At 41.9% G+C, this 14,813-nt stretch overlaps 1 protein-coding gene across 2 annotated transcripts in view; it reads right to left on the bottom strand.

Moving 5' to 3' along the window:
* NSMCE2 (NSE2 (MMS21) homolog, SMC5-SMC6 complex SUMO ligase) overlaps positions 1-14,813 on the bottom strand; it is a 125,557-nt gene that overhangs the window by 90,873 nt on the left and 19,871 nt on the right. For both annotated transcript variants that reach the window (XM_010709295.2, XM_003205277.4), the window contains exon 2: positions 9,599-9,705. In XM_010709295.2, the coding sequence (XP_010707597.1) occupies positions 9,599-9,705 (107 nt within the window). The remainder of the gene's footprint in view (positions 1-9,598; positions 9,706-14,813) is intronic.

Raw genomic sequence — 14,813 nt, 5'->3', positions numbered from 1 at the left:
ACATGTATGTACACTTTTAAGCAGTATATATTTCTAATTTTAATAGGCATTAAAGTAGGCAGAGTTGCATACTGCAGCAAACCACAAAGAAGTCATGCTTTTTCTTTTTTTCCTTTCCAAGCACTACCTCCCATCAACAGGAGTAAAGAGAAAGGTGAGAAAGAAAGACAGTTCAACATTTGCAGAACAGGCTGAGCGCAAGCGCTGAAAATCCTGAGAAAGTCATCATTTAGTGAAATAAAAGCAACCACACAAAGCTGCTTTTAACTTCCCAACACTAAAGAAAACAACAAAATGCTCCACAAACCTTCAGTTCTTCCCATTTTAGCAAAGGCATTAAATATGCAGTTCTCTAAGGGATAAACATTCAATACAATGCATATTACGAAGTCACAGGAATACAGTACTTTCTGAACTACTTCTCTGAAAGAGTGGTCAGGCACTGGAATGGGCTGCCCAGGGAGGTGGTGGAGATATTCAAGGAACATTTGGACGTTGTGTTGAGGGACATGGTTTGGTGAGAACTATTGGTGCTAAGCAGATGGTTGGACTGGATGATCTTGTAGGTCTTTTCCAACCTTGCTGATTCTGTGAACTACATGTAGTATCTTACATGCACACTCCTGCTGATATGCAGCAGTGATAACTCACCAAACTTCCAAATAACATAAGCTATGAGGAAGCTACAAACGAGAGTAACAACTTCTAACAGATCTTTCTAAGTGACATTCTTTAAGAAAAACAAAACAATTCACAGTAGTATCAGCATCAAAAAAAAGTGTGATTTATTAATGCTGTAAGCAACACTTCGTATGTGATTTATCATAAAGCCGCTGAGTTTAGCAGAGGGAAGATCTGTGAAACTTAATACTTTTATTGATAAGGTCAGGAAAACATACAAGGAGAGCGCACGTGTTTTTTAATGAGTCGTCTAACATTTAAACTTTGGAGGAGGAATATTAAAATACGCACAAACTATCTGGAAACAATTATACTAATTAAAACAATACTGAACATTTGGAGAGAGACATTTTATGGAAAACATTCCAAACTTGTCTCCCCAAAGACACTGATCAAATTGGGTGTGTTCAATTAACAGGAGAAATTAATTTCAAGTCAAAACCCCCCACTGCTGAGAATCATTCAGCCCTTAGCGTTCCCCTCAACAGTGGCCCCAGCATTTAAATCCTTGTGCTGTCAGCAGGAGCTTTCTAGATGAGGTGGTTAATTTGAAAGACTGTTTTCACTGCTGATCAACTTCACTGTTTCCAGCAATAGGTTTCATCAACAACAAAAAATAATAATCCCTGATGGGAGATGAAGATGGCCTTTTAATTTGCACTGGCTGTCTACCTCAACACCTACCCAATAGAACATTTCATAATTTTATCTCCCTCCACTAGAGTAAGCTCAGCCAGACAGCATTAACTCATGTTACCTCTGAAACACAGACACTGCTAGAAAAGCAGGGATTCAAACCACAGGGACTTTCAGTTGTTCTCTGTTCTGATCCTCTGGAATCCCAGAAACAGTTCAGACTGCCAATTACAATCCCTAGCGTTAAAATAAAATCATAACAAAGCTAAACGCAAATTGCTTTGAAATCTTCACATAGAAAAAAACAACAACCCTCTTTACAGACTGAGATACCGTTCACATTTCACAGATGTGGAAACAGAGATCGTGGTTGGGCTAGATAGTAAATTCAGTTTCAGTATGTGTAGAACAAGATCAAAAACACCACAGCTGCTTGATGCACTGATGAAGCACAGCTCACTCTGCCAATTCTAATTTTGCACTGAATTATACCCACCACGTAGCGTCCGTCCTTCTGCAAGGAGCATGCAGCCAGCAGGAGCGTGGTATCTTGTGATCTGCCTTAATTGATGAGAACTCACTACCAGGCAGCTTGGTACTGCACAAAAGTGGCATTAATGAACACAGGACTGTAGCCCATGGCACAGAGCAAAGCAATTTGTCATGGTCAACCACACAAGCTCTTAGCAGACCTGAAAATAGTATCCAGCCTTCCTTCATCCCAGGCTAGTTTGCTACTACCAACAGGACAAAACCACTGCCCATCACAACAAATACAGATTTCAAATTAAGATGGAGTCCTGAGATTTTTTTTGCAGATTTGTTCTAATCACTCCAACTGCTGCTACCCCATCTATGGAGGTCCCAGCTCCACACAAGGAGCACTTCTTTTCACCCAAATCCTTACTCTGCAACCAGCTTTGGCCCTGCTGCTTCACCCCTACCCACACAGCCAAGACACATTTCAGCAATACAGAATTGACACTGCAAATATTTAAGAACATGTTTAGCTTGACAGATGTCACCGCAGAGAAGTCAAACATACAGATGTTCGTGTGCAAGGGCTTCCAGGGTTAAGACTCCAAAAAGCAGGGCATGTTTTTATGCTTGTTACGAGGCACTACTGAAGATGTGCTGTATAACCCACATAAATCAAAGAACACTACTCCTACAGCTTTATATACTGCTTACTAGACAAGTATTTCTACTGCGGCTTTTTAAATGTGGGCTCTCAACATAGTATTGTAATGAACTATACACATGAATTACTAACTCTTGGAAAATAAAAAAAATCGGCTTTTATCAAATGCTTAGCCCAACACATAGAGAGAGACACAAAAGGTAAAGCAAATATTAAAAAGTAAACACTAGAAACGTGTTGAAATGCATCTTTGTCCCAGTTTCTGCAGGAATTAAGTACACAGCTACAGTAGGGCAATACTGTCTGAACCGCTGTTTGGAGACTACAAGCACTGCGCTATTGATTATAAACTACATCAAAGGAATTGCAAAGAATAAACATAAAAATGATAAAGAATTCCAAAGCCATGAAGTGCCAGGATTAAGTGTGTCTGCAAAAGATTTATTAAGCCTTATGGCATTATACCTATGCGGAGGCACAACTACAGTCACATACTGTTTCCTTCTTGTTGGCCTGCCCGAGTCGTGAGAAGCGTTTGGCACAGTGTCCGTACTTTGTTTCCTCTATAAGAAGCCTATAAGCTTCCATAAACTAGTCTGAAATGGCTTCCTTATAGACAGCAAGTCAACAAGCAGCAGCGAAGAGCAATTTTAATTAGCGTCCAGTGTACCAAAATAATGGCCATTCTATGTTAAAAAAGAGTTTATAAGAAGTTTGAAAGAAATTCCCTAGAAATCTATTCACTGTTTGATGGGAGAAAAGCCATGGTGCATTTTTCACCAAAGGATTGACCTGTTGCTGCCGATGGTACAGTTCAGTATACTAGAGGTGAACTTCAAGACAGATTCATCGGCTTCTACAATGGCAGAGTCAGAATAAACGTAGAGAAGGACTGCAAGAGCTCTTTTCACTTTTCCCACCAGCCCAAAGAAGCTTTTTCCATGGGAGCAGACTTCAGAGACATCTTTCTCAGCAGCGTCTGTGTAGCAGAGGAGGAGGAAATGAGCAACTCAAAATTGTCAGGACAAGCATTTAATATTTGTGAATTAAGAAACACTGATGCACTGCACGTTTCAAACAGTACAAATGCTCTGAAGTCAGCTGGAATAGTAAAGGTCACAGTTACAGCTACAGACATCACCTGTGCCTAAAACGTACTATCATGACAGTGCAGCAAGAAGAAAAAGAAAAGCAAGATGCTCATTAAGAAAGTATCAGTGCCAAACCAGGCTGCTTCTTGAGCCTCCGTCAAATCCAGAGGGGCCCTCAGAAGTTTTGTGTCAAAAACAGTCTCAGTGACAGCACTTCAGTGGCTATCACATTGCCAATCACTGTGCAGTGCCACAGAGACCTGAATTTATATATATATAAAAAATGAGGGTTTCATAGTCATCCTGCCACTTAGCCCTACAGAAGACAAAGCAACAATCTGATTTTGAGGCACAGCCCTGCCCGTTAATAGGCAGCAGGTGTCACTGAGGATACTTTCAGATCTCTATCATTTTTCTCAGACTAGAGAGGACTGCCCTCGTCATTAGAATATTATGTCCTAAGCGAAAAAAATCAGAATTCTTCTGAACAGTTTCTGTGTCAAACAAAGCCCACGGACTTTCCCATACAGTACAGTTTTACATAGGATCCTTTCCTTTTCTACACATGTACTTAAGTTAATTAGAAGCTGCTTCTCGGAATGAAGACCGCCCGCATCACTGAAAGGAATTAATGCTGTGCAGGATTAAAACCCATTCGCTCTGGGCCATATAGAGCACAGATCCCTATACAAAGTGATCTGCTGTACAATACTGACAAAGTGAACAAACATCTCCTCCATCCCCTGCAATGAAGTCACTGGTCTAAAAGGGAACTATTACCAAAAATACAAAACAAATGTCAAGAGTTTAGAGTACTCCCTGCCTATTTTGTAGAGACAAAACACAAGTGCTGCTCATTTTTGTCAAGGGAAGACTGAACACTTGAAAAAACATAACATCACATAGGACTGAATGGAGCATCCAGACTTCAACTCGTGTGCAGGATTCACACCTATGCAAGCTGTATGCTCCCTTACAGACAAAAGCCAGGAAAAAAAAAAAAAAAAAGTAGTAATTCGCTTCTTGTGTTCAAACCATAACCATCCTTGATTAACAAATTGAGCTCAAGTGCTCACATTGGTTTCCATGAAGGGCAATCAAAGCAAAGGTGACATACTTCAGCAGCCACTGACAGGCTGATATAAATCACCCACCTAAAACAGGATGGGAAAGCTGTGAAAGAAGGGATAAAACCAAAGCATCAAACAGCTTCTAATATTCCCCTCCTATTTTTTCCCCTAAATTAACACAACAGCTTTCTGAGTATTCTTTCAATCTTCACAAGCCTTAGTGATCCCTCTACATGAATTTAAGACTTCCTAAGCCCACGCCCTCTACCCTTCTATCTTTCTCTTCCTGTTCTCAGCCATTCCTTAAGTATGAGCCTTAAATTTTTCTTAAATACATCTCTTATGTTTTTCTTCCACATCACTCAGGTTTAGATTTCAAACTTCCTCACAGCACTGAGATTTAGCAAAAGGAAGAAACGATATAAGCAAGACAAATGCTTGTTTGGCAAAGCAGAAACTTGTAACAGGAAGAACTAAGTCAACCTTGCCAGCAATGCCACTACCAAACTCAACGCTCCTCTCATTTGCAGAACGAAGAAAAATGCCAGGTTCTCTTTTCCTGCCAAATTTAATGATGACAATGAGAGATGGGAGCATAGAAGAAAAGAGAGGCAGGAATAATGCTACACTACCAGAACTAGTTAGGTCTTCCCTGTTTTCTAGACAGATCTAGAATATCTTGTGATTCACTTTATTTAGAGAAATCTGGGAACTTCAGAAAATTTTACCCCAGCTCTTGCAGCCCCTCAAAGAGCCAAATGCTTGAAAAGAAGAGTGAGAAATGGGAGTCCACAGCCAACACCCTTTCTAACCTAGGAAGCAACGAGAGAACAGGCACAATATGCTGGCACTGAGCATATGGGAGCTCTCCCAGGGTAGAGAACACTTGAGATGGCTAAGTCAGCCTGGGTCCCAGTCACTCTGGTGCACTCCCACATTTAAAGCAGTCAGCAAGACATACTCCAGCCCCATCAGTCTTCTCTTGCTGCTGTTGCTACATGAAAAATATGAGTATTGTCCTGACTATGCTTGGAAAGGACCCAAACGTTAGGTAACTTTTTAAAAATATATTTGTTAAAAATCAAAAAGGCAGCAGCAGTAGGAGTCCAGTCATTCCACAGGTACAAGAAAATCCAGTGGCACGGGGAGTTTCCACAGACAAAGGGTTTCCCACAGCCTATTGTTGGAAACACTGTGATTCAATTGCTCATTTCTTACTCAGCGGGAGGCTGATTCAACCAGAATGGGATACTGATAACATTTCACCTTCTGCATTCTACCAACTGCAGTACAAACCAACAAAACTCAGCTTTCAAGAACATGTAGCTGTATCCCCATGCTAGTTATCTGTCATTTAGATGACATACTTCTTTTGTGCAGCACGTGCTTGACAATCATTTAAACGTATGCATAATGAAATAATAAATCTGGAATTTTAACTGATGCTGTCTCCTTACCTTTCTAACTTCCAGTTGGACATGGACTACAAGCAGGTGATTAGAAGGTAAAACAGAATATAACCCACATTCAGATTCACAGCTGCCTGAAGAAACTACAGATCTGATAAAATGACAGATGACAAACTCACAGAGTAATTAGATAAAGCACGTTTTCCAGTTTGGGACAAACATTGTTAAGACAGTATACAAAAAGCAGTCAGCTTATGAAACCCTATGACCTGCTGCAGCTTCCCGCAGAATGCCCTCAGGCAAGGAGTTCAGATGGCACCAGGGAGCAAGCCAGCAGAGGCTATTTTAAACCCAACCCTTTCTACACTACCTCCAGGTGCTGCCCTAAATTCAGCAACAGTATCTTTGTTTCCCAAAAGCAAATTTGAAATTGGTTTCTTACAGCTAACTGGAAATATACTGTACAGTTCTGAAGGCACTGCATACAGCTATCCTCCAGAATAAAGCACAGGCTGTTACTATTTAGAGAACAATTCATGTATTTGTTCTACTTCATATATATCGTTCTAGATTATACACATTTATTTCTCTTTACACTCAAAAGGTTTGCTCAGCATATTTGCAGTGGAAAGTACAGAAAATTCCCAGTGAAGTTGTGCCCAGAGATAGGAGAAGTGTGGCGAGAGGCTGAGATCAACCTTCACTGGCTTTATAATCCATACAGACCCTTACATGTGCTAAATGTCTTGGAGCTGCACATTTAAAGTTTTAGGAATGAACAAACAAGACAGGAGCTTGTTTTAGCAAGCAAGGATCTCTGACACAATATAAATGAGCTAAATGAGCAAGGAAAAAAAAAAAAGAAAAAAGAAAAAAAAGAAAATCAACCTTCCAGGATTTTTATTTATTTATTTTTACAAGGGTGCAGGTTGATGCATAATATAAAAGTCATGCATGTATCACTGACCTACCAAGGCCCATGTTACTGCTGCTTCAGCAAGCAGTTCAGCCCATGGATAACTTGAAGACTGTGAGTAAATGCATATTAAGTAAGCAGGGTTTGAGCGCTTTGCTAGTTAAGGCACAGGTCTTTATATACTCTCCCTCTTTATACTCCTAACATGAAATTACTGAAAATTCTTATTATAGTGTTTCAACAACAACGCATCAATTAGTTAACAGTTTACAATTAAAATATAAACCTACCATGTTTCAGTTATACACCATTAATCTCTAATAATGTGAGGACTGTGTTATGTTTTATTAGGAAAGCTTTAAAAATCACTAATACTTCCAATAAAAGGGAACAATTCTTAGCTGTCCCATTCCTAAGAAGTATAGGCAGCTATAGTGACGTACACTGAAATACATATTTAAAGGCTACATGAGGTACAGTGCGTATGCTGTCCAACATTTGCTGATGTAGACACACTTTCCAGCTCCTTTTGAACATGTAATATTTGATTATTTGAATGGTTATTCTTCAGCCAAGCATCTGACTCAGGATGCTTAAAACTTAAAGGAAAACCTTCCTACAAAACAAAAAATTCAGCCATTTCTCAGAACAGAACTAGCGCAAGGCTGCATAGCTTTCCTCTCCTCCTTTTGTTTTAAAAAGAGCAAGAAAACTAACAAACAACATGACATGCTCCAATGCCTTAATGCTTTGAAGCACAGATTTCTTGAAGGGAAATTAGGGACATGCTTCTGCTTCCTCCAGAGAAGTCCCTGTAGAATTGACACTGAGTGTCTATTAGCAGATAACAAAATGGGTTACTTTGAAAGATGAGTTCTCCAAGCATTGGGATAGGATAGAGTAGGGTAAGATAGGGTAGGAGTAGAGTAAAGCAGTTCAGTTGGTAGGGTTATTCAGAGCTCCTCCAACACAACATAACTACTTCAGGACTAACCAAAATTCAAAGCACACTACTGTGGGCAGTATCCCAATGCCTCGTGAACACTGAGAGCCACAGGGGATCAACCACCTTGCTAGGAAGCCCATTCTGGTGTCTGACTGTACACACAGCAGAAAAACTTTTCCTAATGTTCAGTTTAAACTTCCCCTCATGAATCACAGAATCGTTAAGGTTGGAAAAGACCACTAACACCACCTAGTACAACCATCAGCCCATCATTACCATGCCACTAAACCATGTCCCTCGGTGCTACATCTACACAGTTGTTGAACACCCCCAGAGACTTCCCTGGGTAGTACGTTCCAATGCCTCACCACTTGTTCTGAGAAGAAACATTCAACATGAACATCCTCTGGTGCAACTTGAGGCCTTTCCTGCTTGTCCCACCACTGTTACCTGGGAGAAGAGGCCGAGTCCCACCTTGCCACAGCCTCCTTCCAAGGAGTTGTAGAGAGCAATAAGTCTCCCATGAGCCTCCTCTTCTATGACTGACCAATCCCAGTTCCCTCAGCCACTCCCTATAAGATTTGTGCTCCAGATCCCTCATTGTTTTGCTGCCCTTCTCTGGACACACTGCAAGGCCTTCATGTCTGCCTTGTAGTATGGGAATCAAAGCTGAACACAGTACTCAAGGTGCACCTCACCAGCACAGAGTACACGAGGACAATCACCTCCCTGCTCCTGCCGGCCACACTATTGCTGATACAAGCCAGGATGCTGTTGGCCACCCGTGCACACTGCTGGCCCACGTGCAGCCAGCTGTCAACCAGCACTCTCAAATCCTTTCCAGCCACTCTGCCACAAGACCGTAGCGTTGCCTGAGGTTGTAGTGACCGAAGTACAGGACCTGGCACTATAGCTTGCTGAACTTCATCCAGTTGGCCTCAGCCCATCGATCCAGCCTATGCAGGTCGCTCTGTGGGGCCTTCCTGCCCTCAGGCAGCGGGCAGAAATGAAACGCGCTCTCTGGATGCTTGGATCTGCTTCTGTACCTGCGCTGCCGTGGTCGTGGCGCCCCCTTGCGGTTGCGGCGAGAGGAGGCGGCGGGCCCGGGCCTCTTCTGGGCCGCGGTGTCCGCTGATGAGTGCAGCTCGCTGGAGAGGAGCTTGCGCAAGCACCGCTGGGTTCGTAGCACCTCTTGTGCAACTGCCGTGCACTGAGCTGGAAACCACTGAAAACACTGACATGCATCAGCTCTTGCAAAAATGAGGGTTCAGGCGGCAAAGTGGGAGAACAATTAACAAACTCACCCTTACTAAGCATCAGCAAACCCACGTGGGCCGCAAGGCAGTGGAAATCAGGCATCGTCAGTCCCTCTGCTGTCACAGCCACTTAGTAGTCCCTGAAATGGGCCACCTCCCTCGCCGTGCCACCTCCATCTTCCTCACAGCACAGAGCTGCCACCACTGGAGCCATGGCAGCACCCACAGCCGCGCTGAGTGCCCTGGTCCCCCTGTGCTGCCCCTGCTGCAGGAGTTGTGTGCAAAGCAGCAGCACACAGATGTGTCATTAGGGGTGAACAGCTGGACTGCTGATCTCAGTGTTGTTCAAGGGCCTATTTTTCCAGCTATAGCACTTTGATGTAGCATTTGTATCAGGACAATAGTTAAATAAGGATATAGTTTAGTAACCTTTACAGAAGTTGATAGTTTACCTGATCTATCGTTTCTTCAAATGCTCTCATGTAATGATTAAGCTCTCTGTCCAATGCAGCATACTCTAACATGACATTTTCCATACTTCTAACATCCTCTTCATCATCTGCAAAACAAAGCATATTGCACATGGATGATCAGCTGTATACATTTCAGGAGGCATTTTTTCTTTACAGATGGTGCAGTTAATGCCACGAGGCACAGCAGGTGTTTCCAAGCTCCTCCAACACATACTTCTTTCCTATTTTGCAACCGTAAACCTTGACATTTCTTGGGTAACTTGAACAAACAGCTTACTCAGAAGGACACTTCCCTGGTTTCATGTGAACTAGAGAGAGTGTGTGTAATTTCAGCTACCAGCACCTAGTCATTAGGCAATCAGGATATTTTCTGCAAAAGTTGTATTTCATGACTCATCACATTGCCTCAGAAAAATTCACAAGAAACTTAAATGCCCTTTCAGTGTGGTATAATCCACGGCTATAGCTAGACCCCATTGTCCCCAATAAACATGGCTAATGTGAAATCAAAATTGAGACAGCATTTTATAAGCCAAGCCATAAGGGAAAACTGAGTAATACTGGTGAATCAGACAGTAACATTTTAATTGCCAGGGAAAAAATCAATGAACACACAGAACATGTGCTTAGCAATTCACATCCATTTCTATTCTCTTCTTTATTGTTCCTATTGTCACTCCTTTCATCTCTAACTACACTTCTGCTTTCCCATTCTGACGCTGCTATGCATCCCCTCAGCTGGACAAGGACTCACTGCAGGTGCCACGGGCACAGCACTACCTTCTGACACAGGTGCTGCCAGCAGTTGGAGGACAAACAGCTACAAGCCCCTAACCTGTTCAGGAAATTAACTACATTTCTGCCTTCAGGAATCAGGATATATAAAATTCTACTTCTCCTGCTCCCATTTATTCCTATCTGCACTTTCCAGGTACAAAGAAAACCACGAGATGCAGCTGGAAGCCGTGAAAGAGCCCACAGTCCTCATGCAACATTAGGAACAGCCATTTAATTCAGAATTCTCCTTTACGAGCAGCTTAAGAGCCAATCTGCACTGTTATTTTTAGGATGAAAATCACAGTATAGCTCTTTAAATTTTGTGCATGTGTGTGCAAATAAAGGAAGATCGTTTCCTATTTGGCAAGCTAGTACATTTCTCAAGTTGCTAACTGCATTTGCATGTTGGAGCACAAAAATCTCTCAGTGCACAAAGCTAAGACAAAGCACTGTCCATGGCCATCCCAGCTTAGCAGCAAACCTGAAACTTGCTGAGACACATCACTCAGCGCTAGGAACTGCACACTGTATGAAACAGTGATGGATCCCAGAGATGGCAGGAAGAGTGTTAAGATATATTTACCCAAAAAAGTTACATAACAAGCCGTACTATTTTGTGAACATGGCAATTGCAGTTACAATGTTTCCCTTAATTATATATAAGCTTGGTACATATCCATTTTCCATTAAGTAGGTAAAAGGATAACACAGACAGAATTCTGGCATCTGTGCAACATTTCCCTCTCCCCTCTCCCTTCCCTCCCACTCAACTTCCATATCCTATCTGGTAACTGTGTTCAGGCTCTTTTTCCTTCCTGCTAGGATGCATATGAAGTGTCTCCTTCAAGGCTGACATAAATGGCACTCCATGAATCACAGGAAAGGTTTGTGCAGCAAGTAACTGTCATTCTCCTCCCATGGCCAAAATGAATCATATCCATGACATAAAGAAACTACAGTGGCCTAAATCATATTCTTAGGGGAAGAAAAGTGCATTGTTAAACACCAAGAGTATAATAAAGCTGTCTCTCCTAAGTTCAAATAGTTTTAGACAAAGAATAATAACACTTCAACTGATCTTACTGCACTTGAGAAATGCATTAAAATAAGGCACAAAGAGATGGAACACAGTTCAGGCAAGAGGGATGTTATCTGCAAAGACATTCTACCCTACGTTCTTTATATCCTGACTGTTCTGCCCATCTGCCAGCCTGCTTTAAGTCTCAGTGACGTTCACAGTCATCTCCCTGCTCTTGATCTTTCATGCACATGAAGGTACATATGTTATATACACTGTGAAAACTCTGAATGTTTCTGTCAGTAACACATGCTGACAGCTTGCCCTTGAAGGTACTACATATGGACAGGTAAGTCTGATGGACTGTATATACGTCAGTGTTGTCCATCCCCTGCTTCTGATCTTTGACAGATACTGGAGAACATTTTCTACCTGCAGATTAAGCCATAGCTCTAGTTATTGAGAGCTAGGAGGAAGTCTCCCACCTTGTTGCCAGCTACTCATCTGCCCAGCTCCCAAAGGAGATTTAAAAGAAAACTTACATTACAGGTTGTTCTATTTGACTTTAGAAAACAGTTGCAACCCTATATTGGACACTGCAATTACCCTATGCACACAGCTCCTCTGCTCCTAGCCCACTCCCCTGGTGAGCTAAGATCTCTTCGGTGCCCTGGTAAGAAGCTAATGCAGAACAGACCTTAGGTATATCTGATGAGAAGCTGTGGGTTTCTCTATGAGGATGCAAGGTTTTACAGTTCACCATGGCAGGAACCCAGCATGTTCAATGTTTCTTTATGACAGATACTGCCACAGATCAGTCAGAACACCCCAGCTGACTTGGTCTTAACAGGAAATGAGAAATTAGGGAAGATTTCACTATCTATCCTGATTGCCACCCCCACAACTCACTGTCCTGAATTCCACCAATCCGTTAGTGCAACAGCACTATAAGAAGAAGAAGAATCAAACTTTAGTGCTGATATTAGGTTCTAAAGATTCAGATGGCATTGCCCACTGCTCACCCTGCAAGCCTCCCTGCTACTTTTGTTTCAGTTGTCAGGAGGGCAGCGGAGATTGCTGGCAAAGAGACTCAAGGCACGTTCCTTCTTCCATCAGACAGGGACAGCGTTATCTGCTGAGCACCCTCCAGCCAGACTCCAGCTGCAAAGCCAGCAAGCTCTCCAAAGCACTCAGACCTTTCACTCCACAAGCCAGTCCAGCTCAACATCAAAATCAAATGCTCTGCAAGTGCTGGAGCAGCGCCACTGTGTTATCTAATCAAACTTTATTCTAATCTTGTTTCTAATTTATATCTAAGGAATGCATTCTAAACTCTCTGCATATACTTATAGCTACTGCCACGACATACCATCAAAGTTGCATGCTGTAGTTAAATCTCCTTGCTATCTAGGCTAAACACGTTGAGTTCAGTAAGCATTTCTCTACAAGTGCTTACCCTCACCGCCCAGAGATTACACATTTTGCAATATTACACATTTTACTCACAGAAAGCCCAGTTCAAAGCTGTAATTTTTATTTTTCAAAGGCCCATATGCATCACATTAAAATTAGGTGGCTGAATATCCACATCTCATAATTATGAATTTAAGTGCATGTGACTTCATGAACTCTTTTTATAATGGAAAGAGGGCTATTAGGCTGAAAAGTCTCCCTGAAAATTGGGTAACAAATCATAAAGACCAGCAAGAGTTCCATTTCTCTTTCCTAGTAAGAGATCAAACTGGTTATGCTCAGGTACCTCACTGCTGATTCAAACTGTAATCAATCAGGGCAGAGTTACACACCATGAACTCAAGGTGCTAAAACAGAAGCTACAATAACAGGGTAGTCAAGTCAGGACTATTTTTACACTTCCTATATTAACACTTGCCTAAAATGACAATCATTTCACCCCAAACTTACACCTGAATTCATATTTATTATTCATTTTATTTCCAGGTATACATCCACAACTTAGCAAAATTGCTAAAGATTTTTCACAGCTATCTTTTTTTGTGCAAATGTTACTAACAACATAATTATTTGCTGGTTTATGGTACAACAGCTGTCCTCCAGCCAACACATACAATTCAAATAATCATTCTTTTCCAAGCAGACTATACAAAATGCAAAACAGCCCAGAATACCATGAAATTATAGGAAGGCTCCACGCCTCAAAATATAACAGTACTTAAAATGAATAGCTAAGGACAGATAGAATGAATTAATAGAAGAATCAACATTCATCTCTTTATACTACTGGCTAACAGAAGCCCAAGCTGTCAATTTTAAACAAAAAAGGTGGAACAGAATTGCCAGTCACAGCCTGAACCAATGATTGAGCACCAGGTGAGAAAGTGTGGCTAAGCCAGGCAGTGCAGGTGCAAACAAAGCACCTGAGTAACCGGAAGGGTTGCTGCCTGGATCCAAATCTCCTCACCTTCATTTAAGGGTTGGCAGCTGAGGGAGCAGCAACTCTCTGGATAGAGATCATGCTCCTCTTGAGCTACGACTGGAAGGGGTTTTCCTTCTTTGTGACTTGCTACTGCTTCACAGTGCCTGTATCCCATTAGAAGGCACCATCATTGCCTTTTTTTGCCATACACCAAGACACTGTGAATTCTCTCTCTTGCGCTTCATATTAGGCTCTTTTAATTTTAAGGCTACGCACTGTTTTTACCATCAGGCTCTGTCACTGTACAAGGCAAAGGAAGAATGGTAAACTACTGCCCGTAGATTTCAGACTTTTAAAACATATGTAACACAAACATCTGTCACTGGAGCCAACAGCGATAGCAGTAGTACACAGCTGTCTTCATGTGCACCAGCAGCAGGAAAAAAACACATGCGTTGCCAGTAGGCTTCAAGTAACTGCTGACAGCAGAGGAATACAGGCTCTAGGGCTTCGTGATTTAGTTCCATCCTCTGGAGGAGAATGTGCATGCTCCATTCAGGATCCAGCTAAGCATTTTTGTTGTTGTTTTAGCAACTACTTCATTTTCAAAACAGAAGAGTGCAAAGACACTCCCTGGCCCCGCTCCCCTATTGGATAATACATCTGGAGGAAAAGAAATCAACCAACCTACAATTTGTGAATCTTTCTAAACAGATTCACAAAATGCTTGGAGAAGACAGCAGACAGATGTGCCTCTACTTTCTAGATCCGATGCAGGAGACCACAGGCATAGTTCTCTCCTCTGTCTGTACATTCTTGAATCCTGCCTTGGTATTCCAGACCAAGAGGAACTTAAACAAGAGGTTGTTTCTACAGCACTGTGGGTGATTCTTCAATTTTTCCCCTCCAGGTACATGGACCTCAGAAAATTTCTCACTGAAGACTTCTACTCTAAGCCTCACCCCTCTAACCTGTAACATATTTTATTTATTAATACAGAAAAA

The sequence above is a fragment of the Meleagris gallopavo genome, chromosome 3 (assembly GCF_000146605.3).
Source record: "Meleagris gallopavo isolate NT-WF06-2002-E0010 breed Aviagen turkey brand Nicholas breeding stock chromosome 3, Turkey_5.1, whole genome shotgun sequence".
In the NCBI taxonomy this organism is placed as follows: domain Eukaryota; kingdom Metazoa; phylum Chordata; class Aves; order Galliformes; family Phasianidae; genus Meleagris; species Meleagris gallopavo.
This window is presented reverse-complemented; position numbering and strand designations above follow the sequence as displayed.